The sequence below is a fragment of the Pecten maximus genome, chromosome 19, assembly GCF_902652985.1.
Source record: "Pecten maximus chromosome 19, xPecMax1.1, whole genome shotgun sequence".
Lineage (NCBI taxonomy): Eukaryota > Metazoa > Mollusca > Bivalvia > Pectinida > Pectinidae > Pecten > Pecten maximus.
Window position 1 is genome coordinate 23,250,064 of NC_047033.1, and position 24,859 is coordinate 23,274,922.

Here is a 24,859-nt window from a genome sequence, read left to right on the forward strand (position 1 = left end):
CGTCGTGGACAGGATTCGAACCTGTGCGGGCATAGCCCATTTGATTTCGAGTCAAACGCCTTAACCACTCGGCCACCACGACTTCCCAAAATTGAAGATTTATTTCCTTAATATTGATCACCTCCGAATGTATCTATGTTTAATATTTAAGTTGCAAGTTTCTGTTTATTTCGTGAGCTAAAGTGATAATTGTTACATTGTAACTCCCCCATTCATATTACAAGTCAAATCTGGACGATGTCTTCCTTATCAAATGGTATGGAATAAGTGAACATATTTTACAGCAACTGTTACACACTATATGTAATTCTAGGGCCGGTTACAATCTTCTGATATACATTAACTTTGGTTAGTTTTAATATTCAAAACATCCAGTTTGGGCCTTATTCGAGATAAGTGTATAAGAAATCATTCAAAATATGTAATTTGATTTGGTTCGACTCAGGTACCTTGGTAATCTTCATTGAAGTACGATTCTGTGATCAATAACAACTTCCGGTTATATGACAGTCTACACAGATCAGAAAGCGAACAGTAAAGGTATTTCTATTGTTATTGGTATACCATAATGTGTATATATTTGTTTTACAGCCCATTCATTTTATCAGGTCAACAACCTAATATTACTGCGGGTAAAGATGAATATAGTCTTTGTATACCGTAAACATCATTTTGACAGTCGCAGTTAGGCTTTAACAGCTCAATGTTGACATTCGCCATCGGGCCTGTTGGCTACATAATTCTATACTGTGGGGAACATAAACTTTGCATGGAATATAAGTGATTTTAAGAAATGTCAGAAAAGTTTTAAAATTTTAGAAGGATAGGCCTACAGTGGAAACAACGTGTTCTATCGATACACATTTTAAGAGGAAATGCTCGGAACCTTTTATACGTACATTTAATTTGTACAAACACATTACAATTTACATTGAAATCATATCATTCCTTGTGCTAATTAAGCCTATACTATAATTAGCTTGTTTACTAGTTCATTTTGATGCATTCTATTCGCATATATAGATACATGTTTACCTGTTTACAGTCATCAGTATGTTAAGGTGTCTAAGGCAGAGCACCATGTGATAAAATCCAACTGGCTGATGTCCGAGTCAGTTGGTATATTGAGGCTTACATTAATTGCCACTGCCATCCAGTGCTCTCTCCGCAGGTTTTGAACTCATCGGAAAAAACGTCTTGATAGACAGTCTTGATTTTGCATGACTTCATTGTTTTCTACTACTGATTGCATCTGTTTAATTATAACGACATTTATATTTTGGATTTTGGTATATTTTATTGAAAACGGCTTCTCTTTTGCTTATTATAAACAACTTTTGTTTGAACAGTTTTCATTTTTTGATAAATTTCTTGGTTTAATTTTACACATTCTGAAAAACTGATTTTAGACACTCCAAAATCAGAGAAAATCGCAAAAAGGAAAACTGATCAAACAAAACATGTTTATAGATATATTAAGCAAAAGAGAATGCAGTTTACTGGTTTACTATCAAATGTTTTTGGAAATTTTGAAAACTTTAGATGTTTTTAGTAAATTTTTTAGTAAAGGTTTTAGCTCAGGGATGTTTTCAAATTTGACAATGTCTATCGTTTAAGTTAACATTTTCAACTTCTCAAAAACTTCTGATCCATTTTTGAAGAAATTTTGCAGAGACCTTCCTGGGCCAAAAACCAACCAAAATGATAAATTATATGCTCCTCACTCCCTTGGTGCCTCGTTAGCCGTGATCGCTAATGCGCTGACAGTTAACGTTGTCAGAGCAGTCATGCACAAGCTTCAGACTTCTCTCCCCTTGAACGTGCGTTCGAGCTGGTCTGGCGACAGGGGATGATGTCTGTTGCATGGGCTCATTGTTTCCCCACCAATGTCCCAGTGGGTTTTCCTCCAACATTCAAAACTATATTTGCTCCCTCAATGGCGTCGTAATACAAGCTCTTCTGAGCTTATGCTACTAGGTAACCATGTAAACGATGATAAGTAAAGGTTATTTCAATATTTTTTTTTAGGGACCTTATATTAGGTATAAATCGGCAAAAGTTCCGGCCTATCACAAGGATACTTAACACGAACATACCGCAGCCTCCCAAAGCACACATACGCACTCAACACACGCATGCATGTCGCACGCACGGGAGGCCGTCCTTAAATGACCTTAGCTGTTAATAGGACGTTAAACAAAATAAACCAAACCAAACCAAAACCTTATATTAGGTTCATTTGGACATCAAATTTTAATTTGTTGAGATTACTTTTAGAATTTGAATCAAATCCACATAAATATCTATTGTTTGTGTATCAAATACATTGAATTTGTATTTAGATTTTATATCTTAAGTTTCAGAAACTTTACTAATTTTAGTATTTTGCAATGCCTGACGCTGGTGAACTTTGCAATCATTGATTGCACTTGTTTATTAAACACTTAGGAAAGCATTTGAATATTATCAAATGCTCCTGAATTATAAAGTCAGTCATAATTGTTGTAACATCTTACCATTTCCCATCAATAAGTGTTTGACACATACCTTACACAGGTGTAATTTTCACGGCATGATGTGAGTGAGTGAAACTACCACACAGGAATGGTTGGGTTACACGTGTGAGTGTCAACTGTCCTTTGGGATGTTTGGACTTCACGGTTTGACGAGGCCCCAGCGCCTTGTCCTAGGAATTGTGGTTCTACTCATTGTAGATCTCATCTGGGTGGCATCTGCAGAACTCACAGAGGTAAATATGTCTTTTGGGGAATGTTGGTCTTTATCTAATAATTCATGATCACCTTATCATGATAATAGTTTCTGGGACTTAAAAACAATCAAGATAAGATAAATTATGTAATTAAACAAGCATGGTTTATACATTTTCTAAATGTATAGTTAAGATAAATGCATCAAATTATAATAATTAAAAAAGGCATTGATTTCCAGCTTATCTATGAGTGCTTTGTTATGATTTCAGTACCTGTTCAAGAAGAAAAACTTCAATAAGCCATTTTTTACAACTTATTCCAAGACAAGCATGTTCGTGTTGTATCTAGTAGGCTTCATCATATGGGAACCATGGAGATATCAGTGTAAATATGGCAACGTGGTAAGTCTCCAACCCTTCAGTAAGTCCTATATATACTGTTAGTTATTAATTAAATGTCTCCAACTCTTCAGTACGTCCTATATATACTGTTACTAAGTCTCCAACCCTTCAGTACGTCCTATATATACTGTTACTAAGTCTCCAACCCTTCAGTACATCCTATATATACTGTTACTAAGTCTCCAACCTTTCAGTACGTCCTATATATACTGTTACTAAGTCTCCAGCCCTTCAGTACGTCCTATATATACTGTTACTAAGTCTCCAGCCCTTCAGTACGTCCTATATATACTGTTACTAAGTCTCCAACCCTTCAGTACGTCCTATATATACTGTTACTAAGTCTCCAACCCTTCAGTAAGTCCTATATATACTGTTATTAAGTCTCCAACCCTTCAGTACGTCCTATATATACTGTTACTAAGTGTCCAGCCCTTCAGTACGTCCTATATATACTGTTACTAAGTCTCCAACCCTTCAGTAATGTCCTATATATACTGTTACTAAGTCTCCAACCCTTCAATACATCCTATATATACTGTTACTTAGTCTCCAACCCTTCAGTACGTCCTATATATACTGTTACTAAGTCTCCAACCCTTCAGTACGTCCTATATATACTGTTACTAAGTCTAGATCTCCAGCCCTTCAGTACGTCCTATATATACTGTTACTAAGTCTCCAACCCTTCAGTACGTCCTATATATACTGTTACTAAGTCTAGATCTCCAGCCCTTCAGTACATCCTATATATACTGTTACTAAGTCTCCAACCCTTCAGTATGTCCTATATATACTGTTACTAAGTCTCCAACCCTTCAGTACGTCCTATATATACTGTTACTAAGTCTAGATCTCCAGCCCTTCAGTACGTCCTATATATACTGTTACTAAGTCTCCAACCCTTCAGTACATCCTATATATACTGTTACTAAGTCTCCAACCCTTCAGTATGTCCTATATATACTGTTACTAAGTCTCCAACCCTTCAGTACGTCCTATATATACTGTTACTAAGTCTCCAGCCCTTCAGTATGTCCTATATATACTGTTACTAAGTCTCCAGCCCTTCAGTACGTCCTATATATACTGTTACTAAGTCTCCAGCCCTTCAGTACGTCCTATATATACTGTTACTAAGTCTCCAGCCCTTCAGTACGTCCTATATATACTGTTACTAAGTCTCCAACCCTTCAGTACGTCCTATATATACTGTTACTAAGTCTCCAACCCTTCAGTAAGTCCTATATATACTGTTATTAAGTCTCCAACCCTTCAGTACGTCCTATATATACTGTTACTAAGTGTCCAGCCCTTCAGTACGTCCTATATATACTGTTACTAAGTCTCCAACCCTTCAGTAATGTCCTATATATACTGTTACTAAGTCTCCAACCCTTCAATACATCCTATATATACTGTTACTTAGTCTCCAACCCTTCAGTACGTCCTATATATACTGTTACTAAGTCTCCAACCCTTCAGTACGTCCTATATATACTGTTACTAAGTCTAGATCTCCAGCCCTTCAGTACGTCCTATATATACTGTTACTAAATCTCCAACCCTTCAGTACGTCCTATATATACTGTTACTAAGTCTCCAACCCTTCAGTACATCCTATATATACTGTTACTAAGTCTCCAACCCTTCAGTACATCCTATATATACTGTTACTAAGTCTCCAAACCATCAGTACGTCCTATATATACTGTTACTAAGTCTCCAGCCCTTCAGTACGTCCTATATATACTGTTACTAAGTCTCCAACCCTTCAGTACGTCCTATATATACTGTTACTAAGTCTCCAGCCCTTCAGTACGTCCTATATATACTGTTACTAAGTCTCCAACCCTTCAGTACGTCCTATATATACTGTTACTAAGTCTCCAACCCTTCAGTACGTCCTATATATACTGTTACTAAGTCTCCAACCCTTCAGTACGTCCTATATATACTGTTACTAAGTCTCCAACCCTTCAGTACGTCCTATATATACTGTTACTAAGTCTCCAACCCTTCAGTACGTCCTATATATACTGTTACTAAGTCTCCAACCCTTCAGTACGTCCTATATATATTGTTAAATATTAATTAAAAGTCTCCAGCCCTTCCGTACGTCCTATATATACTGTTACTAAGTCTAGATCTCCAGCCCTTCAGTACGTCCTATATATACTGTTACTAAGTCTCCAACCCTTCAGTATGTCCTATATATACTGTTACTAAGTCTCCAACCCTTCAGTACGTCCTATATATACTGTTACTAAGTCTAGATCTCCAGCCCTTCAGTACGTCCTATATATACTGTTACTAAGTCTCCAGCCCTTCAGTACGTCCTATATATACTGTTACTAAGTCTCCAACCCTTCAGTACGTCCTATATATACTGTTACTAAGTCTCCAGCCCTTCAGTACGTCCTATATATACTGTTACTAAGTCTCCAACCCTTCAGTATGTCCTATATATACTGTTACTAAGTCTCCAACCCTTCAGTACGTCCTATATATACTGTTACTATTAATACTAAGTCTCCAGCCCTTCAGTACGTCCTATATATACTGTTACTAAGTCTCCAACCCTTCAGTACGTCCTATATATACTGTTACTAAGTCTCCAACCCTTCAGTACGTCCTATATATACTGTTACTAAGTCTCCAACCCTTCAGTACGTCCTATATATACTGTTACTAAGTCTCCAACCCTTCAGTACGTCCTATATATACTGTTACTAAGTCTCCAGCCCTTCAGTACGTCCTATATATACTGTTACTAAGTCTCCAACCCTTCAGTACGTCCTATATATACTGTTACTAAGTCTACATCTCTTCAGTACGTCCTATATATACTGTTACTAAGTCTCCATCTCTTCAGTAAGTCCTATATATATTGTTAGTTATTAATTAAAAGTCTCCAACCCTTCAGTAATGTCCTATATATATACCATTAGTAAGTCTCCAGCCTTTCAGTACGTCCTATATATATACCATTAGTAAGTCTCCAGCCCTTCAGTAATGTCCTATATATATACCATTAGTAAGTCTCCAGCCTTTCAGTACGTCCTATATATATACCATTAGTAAGTCTCCAACCCTTCAGTAATGTCCTATATATATACCATTAGTAAGTCTCCAGCCCTTCAGTAATGTCCTATATATATACCATTAGTAAGTCTCCAACCCTTCAGTAATGTCCTATATATATACCATTAGTAAGTCTCCAGCCCTTCAGTAATGTCCTATATATATACCATTAGTAAGTCTCCAACCCTTCAGTAATGTCCTATATATATACCATTAGTAAGTCTCCAACCCTTCAGTAATGTCCTATATATATACCATTAGTAAGTCTCCAGCCCTTCAGTAATGTCCTATATATATACCATTAGTAAGTCTCCAACCCTTCAGTAATGTCCTATATATATACCATTAGTAAGTCTCCAGCCCTTCAGTAATGTCCTATATATATACCATTAGTAAGTCTCCAGCCCTTCAGTAATGTCCTATATATATACCATTAGTAAGTCTCCAACCCTTCAGTAATGTCCTATATATATACCATTAGTAAGTCTCCAACCCTTCAGTAATGTCCTATATATATACCATTAGTAAGTCTCCAACCCTTCAGTAATGTCCTATATATATACCATTAGTAAGTCTCCAGCCCTTCAGTAATGTCCTATATATATACCATTAGTAAGTCTCCAACCCTTCAGTAATGTCCTATATATATACCATTAGTAAGTCTCCAGCCTTTCAGTACGTCCTATATATATACCATTAGTAAGTCTCCAACCCTTCAATACATCCTATATATACTGTTACTTAGTCTCCAACCCTTCAGTACGTCCTATATATACTGTTACTAAGTCTCCAACCCTTCAGTACGTCCTATATATACTGTTACTAAGTCTAGATCTCCAGCCCTTCAGTACGTCCTATATATACTGTTACTAAATCTCCAACCCTTCAGTACGTCCTATATATACTGTTACTAAGTCTCCAACCCTTCAGTACATCCTATATATACTGTTACTAAGTCTCCAACCCTTCAGTACATCCTATATATACTGTTACTAAGTCTCCAACCTTTCAGTACGTCCTATATATACTGTTACTAAGTCTCCAGCCCTTCAGTACGTCCTATATATACTGTTACTAAGTCTCCAACCCTTCAGTACGTCCTATATATACTGTTACTAAGTCTCCAGCCCTTCAGTACGTCCTATATATACTGTTACTAAGTCTCCAACCCTTCAGTACGTCCTATATATACTGTTACTAAGTCTCCAACCCTTCAGTACGTCCTATATATACTGTTACTAAGTCTCCAACCCTTCAGTACGTCCTATATATACTGTTACTAAGTCTCCAACCCTTCAGTACGTCCTATATATACTGTTACTAAGTCTCCAACCCTTCAGTACGTCCTATATATACTGTTACTAAGTCTCCAACCCTTCAGTACGTCCTATATATATTGTTAAATATTAATTAAAAGTCTCCAGCCCTTCCGTACGTCCTATATATACTGTTACTAAGTCTAGATCTCCAGCCCTTCAGTACGTCCTATATATACTGTTACTAAGTCTCCAACCCTTCAGTATGTCCTATATATACTGTTACTAAGTCTCCAACCCTTCAGTACGTCCTATATATACTGTTACTAAGTCTAGATCTCCAGCCCTTCAGTATGTCCTATATATACTGTTACTAAGTCTCCAGCCCTTCAGTACGTCCTATATATACTGTTACTAAGTCTCCAACCCTTCAGTACGTCCTATATATACTGTTACTAAGTCTCCAGCCCTTCAGTACGTCCTATATATACTGTTACTAAGTCTCCAACCCTTCAGTATGTCCTATATATACTGTTACTAAGTCTCCAACCCTTCAGTACGTCCTATATATACTGTTACTATTAATACTAAGTCTCCAGCCCTTCAGTACGTCCTATATATACTGTTACTAAGTCTCCAACCCTTCAGTACGTCCTATATATACTGTTACTAAGTCTCCAACCCTTCAGTACGTCCTATATATACTGTTACTAAGTCTCCAACCCTTCAGTACGTCCTATATATACTGTTACTAAGTCTCCAACCCTTCAGTACGTCCTATATATACTGTTACTAAGTCTCCAGCCCTTCAGTACGTCCTATATATACTGTTACTAAGTCTCCAACCCTTCAGTACGTCCTATATATACTGTTACTAAGTCTACATCTCTTCAGTACGTCCTATATATACTGTTACTAAGTCTCCATCTCTTCAGTAAGTCCTATATATATTGTTAGTTATTAATTAAAAGTCTCCAACCCTTCAGTAATGTCCTATATATATACCATTAGTAAGTCTCCAGCCTTTCAGTACGTCCTATATATATACCATTAGTAAGTCTCCAGCCCTTCAGTAATGTCCTATATATATACCATTAGTAAGTCTCCAGCCTTTCAGTACGTCCTATATATATACCATTAGTAAGTCTCCAGCCCTTCAGTAATGTCCTATATATATACCATTAGTAAGTCTCCAACCCTTCAGTAATGTCCTATATATATACCATTAGTAAGTCTCCAACCCTTCAGTAATGTCCTATATATATACCATTAGTAAGTCTCCAACCCTTCAGTAATGTCCTATATATATACCATTAGTAAGTCTCCAACCCTTCAGTAATGTCCTATATATATACCATTAGTAAGTCTCCAACCCTTCAGTAATGTCCTATATATATACCATTAGTAAGTCTCCAGCCCTTCAGTAATGTCCTATATATATACCATTAGTAAGTCTCCAACCCTTCAGTAATGTCCTATATATATACCATTAGTAAGTCTCCAACCCTTCAGTAATGTCCTATATATATACCATTAGTAAGTCTCCAACCCTTCAGTAATGTCCTATATATATACCATTAGTAAGTCTCCAACCCTTCAGTAATGTCCTATATATATACCATTAGTAAGTCTCCAACCCTTCAGTAATGTCCTATATATATACCATTAGTAAGTCTCCAACCCTTCAGTAATGTCCTATATATATACCATTAGTAAGTCTCCAACCCTTCAGTAATGTCCTATATATATACCATTAGTAAGTCTCCAACCCTTCAGTAATGTCCTATATATATACCATTAGTAAGTCTCCAACCCTTCAGTAATGTCCTATATATATACCATTAGTAAGTCTCCAACCCTTCAGTAATGTCCTATATATATACCATTAGTAAGTCTCCAACCCTTCAGTAATGTCCTATATATATACCATTAGTAAGTCTCCAACCCTTCAGTAATGTCCTATATATATACCATTAGTAAGTCTCCAACCCTTCAGTAATGTCCTATATATATACCATTAGTAAGTCTCCAACCCTTCAGTAATGTCCTATATATATACCATTAGTAAGTCTCCAGCCCTTCAGTAATGTCCTATATATATACCATTAGTAAGTCTCCAACCCTTCAGTAATGTCCTATATATATACCATTAGTAAGTCTCCAACCCTTCAGTAATGTCCTATATATATACCATTAGTAAGTCTCCAACCCTTCAGTAATGTCCTATATATATACCATTAGTAAGTCTCCAGCCCTTCAGTAATGTCCTATATATATACCATTAGTAAGTCTCCAACCCTTCAGTAATGTCCTATATATATACCATTAGTAAGTCTCCAGCCTTTCAGTACGTCCTATATATATACCATTAGTAAGTCTCCAGCCCTTCCAGTCCTGAAATGTTAGTAAATCTCCAGCCCCCCCCCCCCCCCCCCCCCAAGATTATATCTTGTGATTAAGAGAAAAGAAAATTTCCACTGAATTATAGTGTCCTTTTAAAATATACAGAGGCTGTTTAATTATAAGCTCAAACATTTTTTTTTTATGATTCACAATTGTCAATTTGGGTCCATGGTGTGGGATAAAGCCCACTCCCCAAACCTCTCATTTCTAAATGATATTCTGGTCCTTTTTCTTAAACACAGAAAGCTAACTCAACACCCACAACAGACACTGGCAGTGCCGGGAACTCAGATGCTGACACATTGGTGAGGGTAGTTTATAGCTTGTAACTTCTATTTCTCTATTACTTTCATAAAGATTGTAGATACACGTATAACTTTGTCTTAATCAACTACATTGGATAACTTGAATATATTAATAATTGCATTTATCAAGATAATATACTAAGAATTATTTCTCAACTTGGGTATACATACCTGCTGAACTATGAAATGCCAAAATTTATTTTTTTGCGTCAATTTTCAGAGTGAACCTGTCTTCATTCCAATTAAATTTGATGACAAAGCCAGTGGGACAGAATCTGATGATTCTGCTGCTAGTGAGTATGACTGAATCCACATAATATCGAGTTAGATCAACCTTTCCATGATCATAGATAGAAAAGAGAAAAAATAGTTATTACATTTTTTACCTCACTATCATTAGATTAATATAATCTACATAGTCTGATTAATTGCTGTCTTTAAATAGTTCATGTACTCATGCAATACTGCATTGATCATTTCATGCGTAAGTTCACCAAGCTAGGTCTTTAGATGTGCATGGTTGTTTGTTTCATTTGTGACTGGTTGGAAAAACGAAATGTTTGACATCTATAGTACTGGTGGCCAGATATGTTACAGAAACCTAAAGGAAGAATCTAATAGAGGACTAATTAGGACTAATTCTTAATATTTAGCAAAGTATTTTACCTTGGATATGAAGGGTGTGCACTGGTAACAAGATGCAACAAGATTGTGTTAAGAGCTAATGTGTTATAAGGTAACATAATTTGAAATTGTCTCCCCTTACCATGTTTGTCTTTCAGATCATTCCCTCAACAGATCAGTGAGATTTAGCAAAGTCTCTGAAGTCCGACAGCTATCAGGTGTGTATGAAGATGTGGTATGATCCACAAGAAATCACTGTTATCAGATATGTGCTAAAGTTTCTACAATTTCCTTGGAATCCATTACTTAAGTCATATAAATCTGTATTGATTATGCTGGATATTAGATAAAGAAGTGTTGTTGGTTTTTTTCGACACTTTGGATAATATTTGAACAACAAAATAAAATAAACTCTATTTATATATCAGAACTCAGGTGACTGTTAAGGCCTATGGGCCTCTTGTTGTATCAGACCTTGTGTGACTGTTAAGGCTATGGGCCTCTTGTTGTATCAGAACTTGAGTGACTGTTAAGGCCTATGGGCCTCTTGTTGTATCAGAACTTGAGTGACTGTTAAGGCCTATGGGCCTCTTGTTGTATCAGTACTTGAGTGCCTGTTAGGTCTATGGGCCTCTTGTTCTTGTTTACCTTCGCCAAAATGAATAATAATTAGAGTTCGACTGGTATGGTCCTTGCAGTACGTTGATAATATTTGTTTTATAGAGACATATGCTGAGGAAGCTGTCATCGCCCGACTCTCATATTCCGCCTCCCTGCGGGCAGAGGAAGCAAGATTACGAGCCATGAGTAAACTCACGATAAAGCAGGTGGCTAAAATGGCCTTCCTCTTCTGTCTGATGGTGAGGAAGTTTGTGGATAATTTAATAAACAGAAAAGTACTAGAAACTGTAATGAATGTACATGACACTGTATGTACATGACACTGTATGTACATGACACTATGTACATGTACATGACACTGTATGTACATGACACTGTATGTACATGACACTATGAACATGACACTATGAACATGACACTATGTACATGTACATGACACTTTATGAACATGACACTATGTACATGACACTGTATGTACATGACACTTTATGAACATGACACTGTATGTACATGTACATGCCACTATGTACATGACACTGTATGTACATGTACATGACACTATGTACATGACACTGTATGTACATGACACTGTATGTACATGACACTGTGTACATGACACTGTATGTACATGACACTGTATGTACATATCTTAGCACATTCTTTTTTCAGCTCTCCCCAGTGATTTACATATACATGTAGTGCACTCAATTTTAGTGTATGTCGAGGGTCATCATATAGCATACTGATATTTAATGTGGGTCTAGGGTCTGTTAAAAGTTGTTACCAGGTGACTGTGCTCACCATCCCTGTTTGAAGTTGTTATCAGATAGCCATGCTCACCATCCCTATTTGAAATTGTTATCATATAGCCTTGCTCACCATCCCTGTTTGAAATTGTTATCAGGTAGCCATGCTAACCATCCCTATTTGAAGTTGTTATCAGATAGCCATGCTAACCATCCCTATTTGAAGTTATCAGATAGCCATGCTCACCATCCCTATTTGAAACTGTTATCATATAGCCATGCTAACCATCCCTATTTGAAGTTGTTATCAGATAGCCATGCTAACCATCCCTGTTTGAAGTTATCAGATAGCCATGCTCACCATTCCTATATGAAATTATCTGGTAAATGTACTCACCATCCCTACTGTGGTTGCTTCATATACACTGTATATATCACTGCCACTGTACCAATATACTGATGTTTATTTAGCTTTACAGACCATCATCACCATAGATTGATTGATTAACTCTCTTTACTTGCCTTTCCAGTGGTTCTTTGGTAACTATGCCTACCAGCTTGCCTTGTTGGATACAGAAGCTGGAGTGGTGAATGTTTTGTCCTCTACCTCCGGTCTCTTTACTCTTGTGTGTGCAGCCATCTATCCAAGTTCTGGGGCTGACAGATTTACATTATCAAAACTAGTGACAGTACTTATAAGGTAAGTGATTATCAAGAAGAAATTTTGAAATGCATTCATTATAATTCTTTAAATTTAAAATAAGCATCAGAAAATTACAATTGATTTGTTATCTAATGTTTTCCTGCCTATATAAATATCAGATTTAGGTCACATTCTCAATCATGTTTGTTATTTGTCTCAATGAAGTCATCAACTATCAAAATCTCAAGTAATCACACAGAATCCAAACTTAATTAGCTCTTTATTTATTGACCAAATTCATCTTTGTATATTAATTGAGTTGTCAAAATAAGTACATTGTTGGAGTTGTCAAAATAAGTACATTATTGGAGTTGTCAAAATAAGTACATTATTAGAGTTGTCAAACTAAGTACATTATTAGAGATGTCAAAATAAGTACATTATTGGAGTTGTCAAAATAAGTACATTATTGGAGTTGTCAAAATAAGTACATTGTTGGAGTTGTCAAAATAAGTACATTATTGGAGTTGTCAAAATAAGTACATTATTAGAGTTGTCAAAATAAGTACATTATTAGAGATGTCAAAATAAGTACATTATTGGAGTTGTCAAGATAAGTACATTATTAGAGTTGTCAAAATAAGTACATTATTGGAGTTGTCAAAATAAGTACATTATTGGAGTTGTCAAAATAAGTACATTATTGGAGGTGTCAAAATAAGTACATTATTGGAGTTGTCAAAATAAGTACATTATTGAAGTTGTCAAAATAGATACATTATTGGAGTTGTCAAAATAGATACACTATTGAAGTTGTCAAAATAAGTACATTATTGAAGTTGTCAAAATAAGTACATTATTAGAGTTGTCAAAATAAGTACATTATTAGAGATGTCAAAATAAGTACATTATTGGAGTTGTCAAAATAAGTACATTATGGGAGTTGTCAAAATAGATACATTATTGGAGTTGCCAAAATAAGTATAATTTCTGTATTACAGCATTGGGGGTATAGTGATGGTGAGTTTATCTGACATGTCCCTAGAGGCCGATATACCCGTGGGAGCCCTCTGGGCACTTTGTGGTGCGATGCTGTATGCACTTTATCTCGTTTCCTTGAGACGCCGTGTTGACCATGAGGATAAACTTGACATTCCGATGTTCTTTGGTAAGTTTAACTATACTTCGACTGTTGTAGCAAATGTTAAAACACCTGATGTTACATTTAAAAATAATTTGTTTTATTTGTTAATAAGTATTACTTAACGTTTTTTCCTCAAATATGACTGTTAAATTTGTTGTACATGTACCTGGGTATATAATAGATATGCTCAAGGAAACGTTATTCATTGTGTGATCAATCTGAAAAGATCAGTGGGCGTAAATGACTTACATTATGTATATGATATATATGTATATATGTTCTCTGAAACCAAATGATATAGGTGTATTAGAATCAGCCATCCAACACCTTGATGCTTATGTCTACATCTCGTGAAACTACCAGGTAATCACACGGTGTCTTCCAGTCTAGCCAACATTTGAGATTTTAGGTGAGAAATGAGTAGAGGAAAATATTGGCCAGAGTGGAATAGGTGTATTTTATTAAAACAACATAGGTGCTTACTATCAAAGCACCCGGCCGTGTAAAGTATATAACTGATAGAACAGTCAATGAATAGAATGTGCCATCTCCGAAAATGATGGAGGATTCACTGATATGCTTTAAATTTGTATCTGTAGCAAAAATAAATAATCTTTGTCCATTGAACATAACCTGGTCGGTTAGGTTATAAGAAATCCCCCCCCCCCCCCCCCCCCCCCCCCCCCCCCCCATATGTTTCTTTCCATTCACTCTCGAAGGGCGATTTCCTGTTGCGAAGCTGGTAATTTTGGAATGGACTTAGCTTTATCCTGTGATTATGAAGACCTGACTTAACATTTTCAAAAACAGGAATTTTCTCTCTTGACATCCCAGTCAAACTCCCTATTCCTCAACATTCCAAGCTCCTCATCATACAGTGATGGTACTGGTGTAATTTCATCTTAACATCTTTTCTTAAGGTTTATCAAAAAAAGCATCAGCAGCAAGGCCAATAGTGTCGGGCTGATGGATATGATTCTGTCCATAATTCACAACTGGAATATTACAAACAGTTGTTAATGATGCAGTACAATTAATATCTCTTCTCACACATCTCCAGTACACTCTATTGGTCCTTCTTGTCTTAATAGAATATTTGTAGCCAGCATTTAGGAGATAATGCCCCCCTCTTCCATTCTCCAGAAAATCCACTTGTATCTGTACATTGGCCATAGTAAAGTGTGAAGTGATAGATTTGAAATTTACCAAATACAGGTAAGTGACGACTTTTTACCTGGAACTCACCTGGTGGTCACTCAGGTATGACCAAGCCTGGCAAAGGTGTGAAAATAGAAATGTTGGCCAGAGTGGAATGGTGTTCAATCAGAATGTTGGCTAGACTGGAATGAACCAATCACACGATCAGTCCTTTGATAATTACATTGTTGTCTTTGCAATTTATGTTTGACTGTTTTATTAAAATGTGTAATAATAATTTATGTAAATTTGTTAAAATTTGACTGCGTTGTAAAACTACTGTGTTTGTTTCAGGGTTTGTAGGTCTGTTCTGCATGCTGCTACTGTGGCCTGGGTTCTTTATGTTACACTATAGTGGTTCGGAGGACTTTGAGTGGCCAGATGGGGAGCAATGGTTATACATAGCATTAAATGGAATAATTGGGACCGTGCTGTCCGAATTTTTATGGTTATGGTAAGTTTTAAATATTGGTGTTTATATGACATTACCGAAAACCCTTCACTCAGTGGATCATGAAATAATGACAGATCTAGTAATTCTACATTGCTTTTGGACAAGTCTTGACAAAGACTTTCCAGGCTGTCTCATGAGGACTTACATCAGAGTTGCCTCCCTTGGATATAGAAGGAGACATTTCCATTAGTCTGTGACCAGACTTGCTCTGTGATCAGACTTGCTCGTGACCAGTATTAGATTTTCTATGTGATGTTTTGGTGACTTTACACTTTAATCACTTTTCATCAGACAAATGACCTGTGGCTGTAAAGCACTAGTTAGCTGAGGTGAACAGTTTAATATAAAATTGTTATCAATTGTTCATTCTTTTGTTCAGATTCATGTACAGGTTTTTAAAAAATTGCTTTGGTCAACATAAACAATAGTTACTAATAAAGAGTTAGAACAGAATGTATATATTATTATATTATATGTATAAGTTATTTATTGATATAATTTGTTTGGTTGATAATGATGTGAATTTCAGGGGCTGTTTTTTAACATCATCGCTGATTGGTACGTTATCGCTAAGTCTTACCATACCACTCACAATGATGGCTGACATTGTTATAAAAGAGGTATGTATACTATGACGTCAGTAAATGGCAGCTTTACTATTTAATATGTATCTATTTCAGAAATAAGAAATTGACTCTCAGTGAAACACTTTTTGCAAAATGCTGTGTAACATCTAATTTCATCAACATTTAATTCTAAACACATCTTATCACCGTTTTACTTGTTAATAAGAAATCTGGCTTTGTACAATTATTATTTAAGCATATTATAATTTGTTAAGAATTACCCATTAATAAACCCAGCCCATCTATTTACAGGTGAGCTACACGTGGATGTTCTATGTCGGTACGATACCTGTATTTGTGTCATTCTTTGGCGTGACTTTCTTAACACATTATGAGAACTGGGATCCAGTGTTGATAGGATTTAAGAAAATTCTACACTGTATTTGTCGTCGACGACCTGTTTTACCAAGGTAATTGTTGCTTAAAAATTTGATGAAGATTGTCAATAATTAACAGTATTTAAACTCAAATATTAAAAAAACAGCGTCTTGTGTAAAATTTAAGAATGAAGTCTTTTATTTTTACCTTTATTTTAAATGAGTGATTCTACAAAAAGGGGCTTATTTTCAGAAATATACTGTAAAATTTTGATACAATTAGCAGGATGAAAAGTCAAAATTTTGTCTAAAGTTTTTCATTCCAGTAAGTCATTATCATGAAAAAGAAGGTAACCCCCAGTGTAGAGAGAAAGTGGATGTTACCTCTGGAGTAGAGAGAGAGAGAAAGTGGATGTTACCCTTGGAGTAGAGAGAGAGAAAGTGGATGTTACCCCTGGAGTAGAGAGAGAGAGTGGATGTTACCTCTGGAGTAGAGAGAGAGAGAAAGTGGATGTTAGCCCTGGAGTAGAGAGAGAAAGTGGATGTTAGCCCTGGAGTAGAGAGAGAAAGTGGATGTTACCCCTGGAGTAGAGAGAGAGAAAGTGGATGTTAGCCCTGGAGTAGAGAGAGAGAAAGTGGATGTTACCCCTGGAGTAGAGAGAGAAAGTGGATGTTACCCCTGGAGTAGAGAGAGAAAGTGGATGTAACCCCTGGAGTAGAGAGAGAGAAAGTGGATGTTAGCCCTGGAGTAGAGAGAGAGAAAGTGGATGTTACCCCTGGAGTAGAGAGAGAAAGTGGATGTTACCCCTGGAGTAGAGAGAGAGAAAGTGGATGTTAGCCCTGGAGTAGAGAGAGAGAAAGTGGATGTTACCCCTGGAGTAGAGAGAGAAAGTGGATGTTACCCCTGGAGTAGAGAGAGAAAGTGGATGTAACCCCTGGAGTAGAGAGAGAGAAAGTGGATGTTACCCCTGGAGTAGAGAGAGAGAAAGTGGATGTTACCCCTGCAGTAGAGAGAGAAAGTGGATGTTACCCCTGGAGTAGAGAGAGAAAGTGGATGTAACCCCTGGAGTAGAGAGAGAGAAAGTGGATGTTACCCCTGGAGTAGAGAGAGAGAAAGTGGATGTTACCCCTGGAGTAGAGAGAGAAAGTGGATGTTACCCCTGGAGTAGAGAGAGAGAAAGTGAATGTTACCCCTGGAGTAGAGAGAGAGAAAGTGGATGTTACCCCTGGAGTAGAGAGAGAGAAAGTGGATGTTACCCCTGGAGTAGAGAGAGAGAAAGTGAATGTTACCCCTGGAGTAGAGAGAGAAAGTGAATGTTACCCCTGGAGTAGAGAGAAAGTGGATGTTACCCCTGGAGTAGAGAGAAAGTGGATGTAACCCCTGGAGTAGAGAGAGAGAAAGTGAATGTTACCCCTGGAGTAGAGAGAGAAAGTGGATGTAACCCCTAGAGTAGAGAGAGAGAAAGTGGATGTTACCCCTGGAGTAGAGAGAGAGAAAGTGGATGTTACCCCTGGAGTAGAGAGAAAGTGGATGTTACCCCTGGAGTAGAGAGAGAAAGTGAATGTTTGCCCTGGTGTAGAGAGAGAGAAAGTGGATGTTACCTCTGGAGTAGAGAGAGAGAGAAAGTGGATGTTAGCCCTGGAGTAGAGAGAGAGAAAGTGGATGTTACCCCTGGAGTAGAGAGAGAAAGTGGATGTTACCCCTGGAGTAGAGAGAGAAAGTGGATGTAACCCCTGGAGTAGAGAGAGAGAAAGTGGATGTTACCCCTGGAGTAGAGAGAGAGAAAGTGGATGTTACCCCTGGAGTAGAGAGAGAAAGTGGATGTTACCCCTGGAGTAGAGAGAGAGAAAGTGGATGTTACCCCTGGAGTAGAGAGAGAAAGTGGATGTTACCCCTGGAGTAGAGAGAGAAAGTGGATGTAACCCCTGGAGTAGAGAGAGAGAAAGTGGATGTTACCCCTGGAGTAGAGAGAGAGAAAGTGGATGTAACCCCTGGAGTAGAAAGAGAGAAAGTGGATGTAACCCCTGGAGTAGAGAGAGAGAAAGTGAATGTTACCCCTGGAGTAGAGAGAGAGAAAGTGGATGTTACCCCTGGAGTAGAGAGAGAGAAAGTGGATGTTAGCCCTGGAGTAGAGAGAGAAAGTGGATGTTAGCCCTGGAGTAGAGAGAGAGAAAGTGGATGTTACCCCTGGAGTAGAGAGAGAAAGTGGATGTTACCCCTGGAGTAGAGAGAGAGAAAGTGAATGTTACCCCTGGAGTAGAGAGAGAGAAAGTGGATGTTACCACTGGAGTAGAGAGAGAGAAAGTGGATGTTACCCCTGGAGTAGAGAGAGAAAGTGGATGTTACCCCTGGAGTAGAGAGAGAGAAAGTGAATGTTACCCCTGGAGTAGAGAGAGAAAGTGAATGTTACCCCTGGAGTAGAGAGAAAGTGGATGTTACCCCTGGAGTAGAGAGAAAGTGGATGTAACCCCTGGAGTAGAGAGAGAGAAAGTGAATGTTACCCCTGGAGTAGAGAGAGAAAGTGGATGTAACCCCTAGAGTAGAGAGAGAGAAAGTGGATGTTACCCCTGGAGTAGAGAGAGAAAGTGAATGTTTGCCCTGGTGTAGAGAGAGAGAAAGTGAATGTTTGCCCTGGAGTAGAGAGAGAGAAAGTGGATGTTACCCCTGGAGTAGAGAGAGAAAGTGGATGTTACCCCTGGAGTAGAGAGAGAAAGTGAATGTTTGCCCTGGTGTAGAGAGAGAGAAAGTGAATGTTTGCCCTGGAGTAGAGAGAGAGAAAGTGGATGTTACCCCTGGAGTAGAGAGAGAGAAAGTGAATGTTACCCCTGGAGTAGAGAGAGAGAAAGTGAATGTTACCCCTGGAGTAGAGAGAGAGAAAGTGGATGTTACCCCTGGAGTAGAGAGAGAGAAAGTGAATGTTACCCCTGGAGTAGAGAGAGAGAAAGTGGATGTTACCCCTGGAGTAGAGAGAGAAAGTGAATGTTTGCCCTGGTGTAGAGAGAGAGAAAGTGAATGTTTGCCCTGGAGTAGAGAGAGAGAAAGTGGATGTTACCCCTGGAGTAGAGAGAGAGAAAGTGAATGTTACCCCTGGAGTAGAGAGAGAGAAAGTGGATGTTACCACTGGAGTAGAGAGAGAGAAAGTGGATGTTACCCCTGGAGTAGAGAGAGAAAGTGGATGTTACCCCTGGAGTAGAGAGAGAGAAAGTGAATGTTACCCCTGGAGTAGAGAGAGAAAGTGGATGTTGCCCCTGGAGTAGAGAGAGAAAGTGGATGTTGCCCCTGGAGTAGAGAGAGAGAAAGTGGATGTTAGCCCTGGAGTAGAGAGAGAGAAAGTGGATGTTAGCCCTGGAGTAGAGAGAGAAAGTGGATGTAACCCCTGGAGTAGAGAGAGAGAAAGTGGATGTTGCCCCTGGAGTAGAGAGAGAGAAAGTGGATGTAACCTTGTAATCTTTTTTTTTGCAGAGTGCGTGACATGGATCGGGAACAAACAGAAAGTCTTATCGATGTTGGTTCTCACTAGTGACGTCAACTGCTCTCATTGGTCAACTGTTTCAACTTTAATTATCCAATCATAAAAAAGCCAAATGTTCAAATTCAACAGGCAGAAATACATTGTATTTTGCCCACATTAGCTGAGAGAGATTCTTTTTGCAAATTGGATTGATTTGAATCATGCCAGATTTCTTTTTGTCATTGTAGACCATTTGAATTTCACCTTAATATTTCAATATCAACATCCACATGGTTCTTATATACCCAACAACAATTTTTATTTTCAGTTTTATAACAACACCCATACATTTTCAACATTTTTGACCCGAGTACATTCATTTGGCAGTGTTTTTATATGAAAACAGATTCTTGGTGTCGCCTAATTTCATTATGGACTAGGCATTTATCACCAATCAAAAGAAATCTGTCAGTGTCTTCTTACACACGACAAAACATTTCTGCTGTTACATGGAGTAACTTTCTAAAGAGTTAATAGCTAAAGTAGTAATATGATTTACCTGTAACAATTGTGTTTTAAGAACTAAGATCTTGACTGTTGATGATGAAAATGGGAATTTTATCCTTTGTATAGGGAAAGAGTTGATGTCTACAACTTAAATAATTGAGTCTTTGTGATAGAGTTAGTTTATTTTCAAAATTTTTCCAAATTTTGAGGTTTTATTTTTTAGTGAAAATGATTAAATGGAGCAATGAATAAAGCTATAAACCTTTTTGTAAAAATTCTTGCCATATGCAATAAAATATGTATACACATGCTTACGTACATGTACATACATGTTTTACTGGATGATAATTAGCTTCCATACAATCTGATTCAGTGGAGTGGGAAAAGAGGATCTTGCATGAGTGGCTATGTCATACAGAATTTATTGATGTGGTATTGTTAGAACACTCATAAAATGCTATCTCCATATAAAAAGATTTCAAAACGAAATTGAATGTCAGACATACATAATAATAAAAATGTATGTTTGAGTACAGCTTGTTAGAGTAACCAGTGCTCCCCCCCACCCCACCCCATGAGAGAGAGCTGATACATATTAGATGAAAACAGGAGGCATATATTGGGCTGGGACACCAGGAATCAGGGAGTTGTGTGATGATATATATAGGGGAGATAACTCTCATTTACATGATAGAAAGAATTGCACCATATTAATGTGTTGTCACAGTGTTATTTTTATTTCCATTCTAAGGTCAGGTTTTAATTCTTCCATAATGTGATATTTATCATAATCTATCAGAAAGGATAAGTTAAATTTCACATTTTGGTGAAATGAAGATGTCCCTAAAACCAAGATTCTTCCTTGTAAGTGAAGTTTTTCAACTAAAACAGGATTCTTTCTTTAACCACTCAACATTTACAGAGAATCATGGCATTTTCAGCTCAACATCATCAGATAAGTAGTGGGCTGTTCAAATTGCCTTACACCCTTAAACAATTCTTATTATCACTATCTCTTGAGAAGCACTGAAGGCATATTTCTCTATTTTCACATGCAAGTTCCCCTTGCTCTCTAGTTGTGCCCATTCAATTTTGAGTCTGATCGGAGAAAAAATGGTCAACAGGCAGCCATCTTGAATTTTGAAAGTTGAAATTTTTTATTGATACATTTCAGAAAGTTTAGATCTTTTAAGCCTTCATACGCGTATATATAATTATATAGCTTCGCTGTGTTAAAGGAGAAAAGATAAGTTTTCAAAGGACTGATGAAGATCATTAAATGATGAGCACCCCAGTAATCGCTTGTTTTGAAAATTTGATGTCTTCTCCTTGAAGTCTAGATATCCAGAAAATTAGCATAGAAATTAAAGGCATAGTATTCCTGTATTACTACAAAGCAAATAGTGGTGCAAAATCACTCATGTCAATTATCATGACACTCATGTCAATTATCATGACACTCATGTCAATTATCATGATAATCGGTTATTATTTCCTGACCGTGTTGTATCCCCTTACAAATAAATGAGTTCGTAATTAATGATTTGATATGGTATGAGCCTAAAGGCATTTATGAAATAATTATTTTACGTGTTTAATAAATTCCATTTAAAGAGTGCTGCTCCAGTAAATTATATTCTACGAAACTCCAGAAATATAGTAATTTATTACATTTATTACATAGTGTCAAAGGAGAAAATGTATCTGATCAACACATGTATATGGTATTGTTTTAGATAAATCACTTTTGATGTGTAGGTGGTGCCTGCTCGACAAAATTAGATATTTCACTGATTCATTAGTAGCTCTGACATAGTTATGTAGCAAAATATGGCTAAATACTTTGTCAAATAAGTAAATGTATTTGTGATATGTGGGGCTGTCACATTTTTAAGCCCCCATGGGAATAAGAATTGGTGGGAGGGACATTTTGTCTGTCTGTCCTTCTGGGCTCTAATTCTCTGTCTCTTACATTGCTGATTAACCGTGGAGCTTTACACTTGAGGTATTGATTACCTTAGGTGAGGTGACATTGATTACCTTAGGTGAGGAGATATTGATTACCTTAGGTGAGGAGGTATTGATTACCTTAGGTGAGGTGGCATTGATTACCTTAGGTGAGGTGGCATTGATTACCTTAGGTGAGGAGATATTGATTACCTTAGGTGAGGAGACATTGATTACCTTAGGTGAGGAGATATTAATTACCTTAGGTGAGGAGGTATTGATTACCTTAGGTGAGGTGGCATTGATTACCTTAGGTGAGGAGACATTGATTACCTTAGGTGAGGAGATATTAATTACCTTAGGTGAGGTGACATTGATTACCTTAGGTGAGGAGACATTGATTACCTTAGGTGAGGAGATATTAATTACCTTAGGTGAGGAGGTATTGATTACCTTAGGTGAGGTGGCATTGATTACCTTAGGTGAGGAGACATTGATTACCTTAGGTGAGGAGATATTAATTACCTTAGGTGAGGTGACATTGATTACCTTAGGTGAGGAGACATTGATTACCTTAGGTGAGGTGACATTGATTACCTTAGGTGAGGAGATATTGATTACCTTAGGTGAGGTGACATTGATTACCTTAGGTGAGGAGATATTAATTACCTTAGGTGAGGTGACATTGATTACCTTAGGTGAGGTGACATTGATTACCTTAGGTGAGGTGGCATTGATTACCTTAGGTGAGGAGACATTGATTACCTTAGGTGAGGAGATATTAATTACCTTAGGTGAGGTGACATTGATTACCTTAGGTGAGGAGACATTGATTACCTTAGGTGAGGTGACATTGATTACCTTAGGTGAGGTGACATTGATTACCTTAGGTGAGGTGACATTGATTACCTTAGGTGAGGTGGTATTGATTACCTTAGGTGAGGAGACATTGATTACCTTAGGTGAGGTGACATTGATTACCTTAGGTGAGGTGGCATTGATTACCTTAGGTGAGGTGACATTGATTACCTTAGGTGAGGAGACATTGATTACCTTAGGTGAGGTGGTATTGATTACCTTAGGTGAGGTGGCATTGATTACCTTAGGTGAGATGGCATTGATTACCTTAGGTGAGGTGACATTGATTACCTTAGGTGAGGTGACATTGATTACCTTAGGTGAGGTGACATTGATTACCTTAGGTGAGGTGGTATTGATTACCTTAGGTGAGGTGACATTGATTACCTTAGGTGAGGTGACATTGATTACCTTAGGTGAGGTGGTATTGATTACCTTAGGTGAGGAGACATTGATTACCTTAGGTGAGGTGGCATTGATTACCTTAGGTGAGGAGATATTAATTACCTTAGGTGAGGTGACATTGATTACCTTAGGTGAGGTGGCATTGATTACCTTAGGTGAGGAGATATTAATTACCTTAGGTGAGGTGACATTGATTACCTTAGGTGAGGTGGCATTGATTACCTTAGGTGAGGAGATATTAATTACCTTAGGTGAGGTGACATTGATTACCTTAGGTGAGGAGACATTGATTACCTTAGGTGAGGAGACATTGATTACCTTAGGTGAGGTGACATTGATTACCTTAGGTGAGGTGGCATTGATTACCTTAGGTGAGGAGATATTAATTACCTTAGGTGAGGTGACATTGATTACCTTAGGTGAGGTGACATTGATTACCTTAGGTGAGGTGGCATTGATTACCTTAGGTGAGGAGATATTAATTACCTTAGGTGAGGTGACATTGATTACCTTAGGTGAGGAGACATTGATTACCTTAGGTGAGGAGACATTGATTACCTTAGGTGAGGTGACATTGATTACCTTAGGTGAGGAGACATTGATTACCTTAGGTGAGGTGGCATTGATTACCTTAGGTGAGGTGGCATTGATTACCTTAGGTGAGGTGACATTGATTACCTTAGGTGAGGTGGCATTGATTACCTTAGGTGAGGTGACATTGATTACCTTAGGTGAGGAGACATTGATTACCTTAGGTGAGGAGACATTGATTACCTTAGGTGAGGTGACATTGATTACCTTAGGTGAGGAGACATTGATTACCTTAGGTGAGGAGATATTAATTACCTTAGGTGAGGTGACATTGATTACCTTAGGTGAGGAGATATTGATTACCTTAGGTGAGGTGACATTGATTACCTTAGGTGAGGAGACATTGATTACCTTAGGTGAGGAGACATTGATTACCTTAGGTGAGGTGACATTGATTACCTTAGGTGAGGAGACATTGATTACCTTAGGTGAGGAGATATTAATTACCTTAGGTGAGGAGACATTGATTACCTTAGGTGAGGAGACATTGATTACCTTAGGTGAGGTGACATTGATTACCTTAGGTGAGGAGACATTGATTACCTTAGGTGAGGAGATATTAATTAC

At 37.5% G+C, this 24,859-nt stretch overlaps 1 protein-coding gene and 1 non-coding gene across 2 annotated transcripts; one reads left to right on the plus strand and one right to left on the minus strand.

Annotated features, from left to right (window-relative positions):
• On the minus strand, window positions 1–82 carry Trnas-cga. The gene has a single exon. It is a non-coding gene; the product is annotated as a tRNA-Ser (tRNA).
• Window positions 83–487: 405 nt separating this feature from the next.
• On the plus strand, window positions 488–23,348 carry LOC117317281 (solute carrier family 35 member F5-like). Its single transcript, XM_033872028.1, has 13 exons — window positions 488–540; window positions 2,557–2,749; window positions 2,981–3,112; window positions 10,098–10,160; window positions 10,381–10,453; window positions 10,943–11,002; window positions 11,508–11,644; window positions 12,682–12,851; window positions 13,796–13,962; window positions 15,430–15,589; window positions 16,119–16,209; window positions 16,468–16,625; window positions 19,996–23,348. Exons 2-13 carry the CDS (start codon window positions 2,645–2,647, stop codon window positions 20,051–20,053), a joined length of 1,374 nt encoding a protein of 457 aa, XP_033727919.1. The 5' UTR covers window positions 488–540; window positions 2,557–2,644; the 3' UTR covers window positions 20,054–23,348.
• Window positions 23,349–24,859: the final 1,511 nt, after the last annotated feature.

What these genes read in the sequence shown, in the direction of transcription:
- LOC117317281 (XM_033872028.1), top strand. Translation starts at nt 2,645, where the DNA reads ATGTTTGGACTTCACGGTTTGACGAGGCCCCAGCGCCTTGTCCTAGGA. An exon ending in AGTGTAAATATGGCAACGTG is followed by an intron (nt 3,113 to 10,097) that starts GTAAGTCTCCAA and finishes TCTTAAACACAG; the next exon opens with AAAGCTAACTCAACACCCAC. An exon ending in CTAGTGACAGTACTTATAAG is followed by an intron (nt 12,852 to 13,795) that starts GTAAGTGATTAT and finishes TCTGTATTACAG; the next exon opens with CATTGGGGGTATAGTGATGG.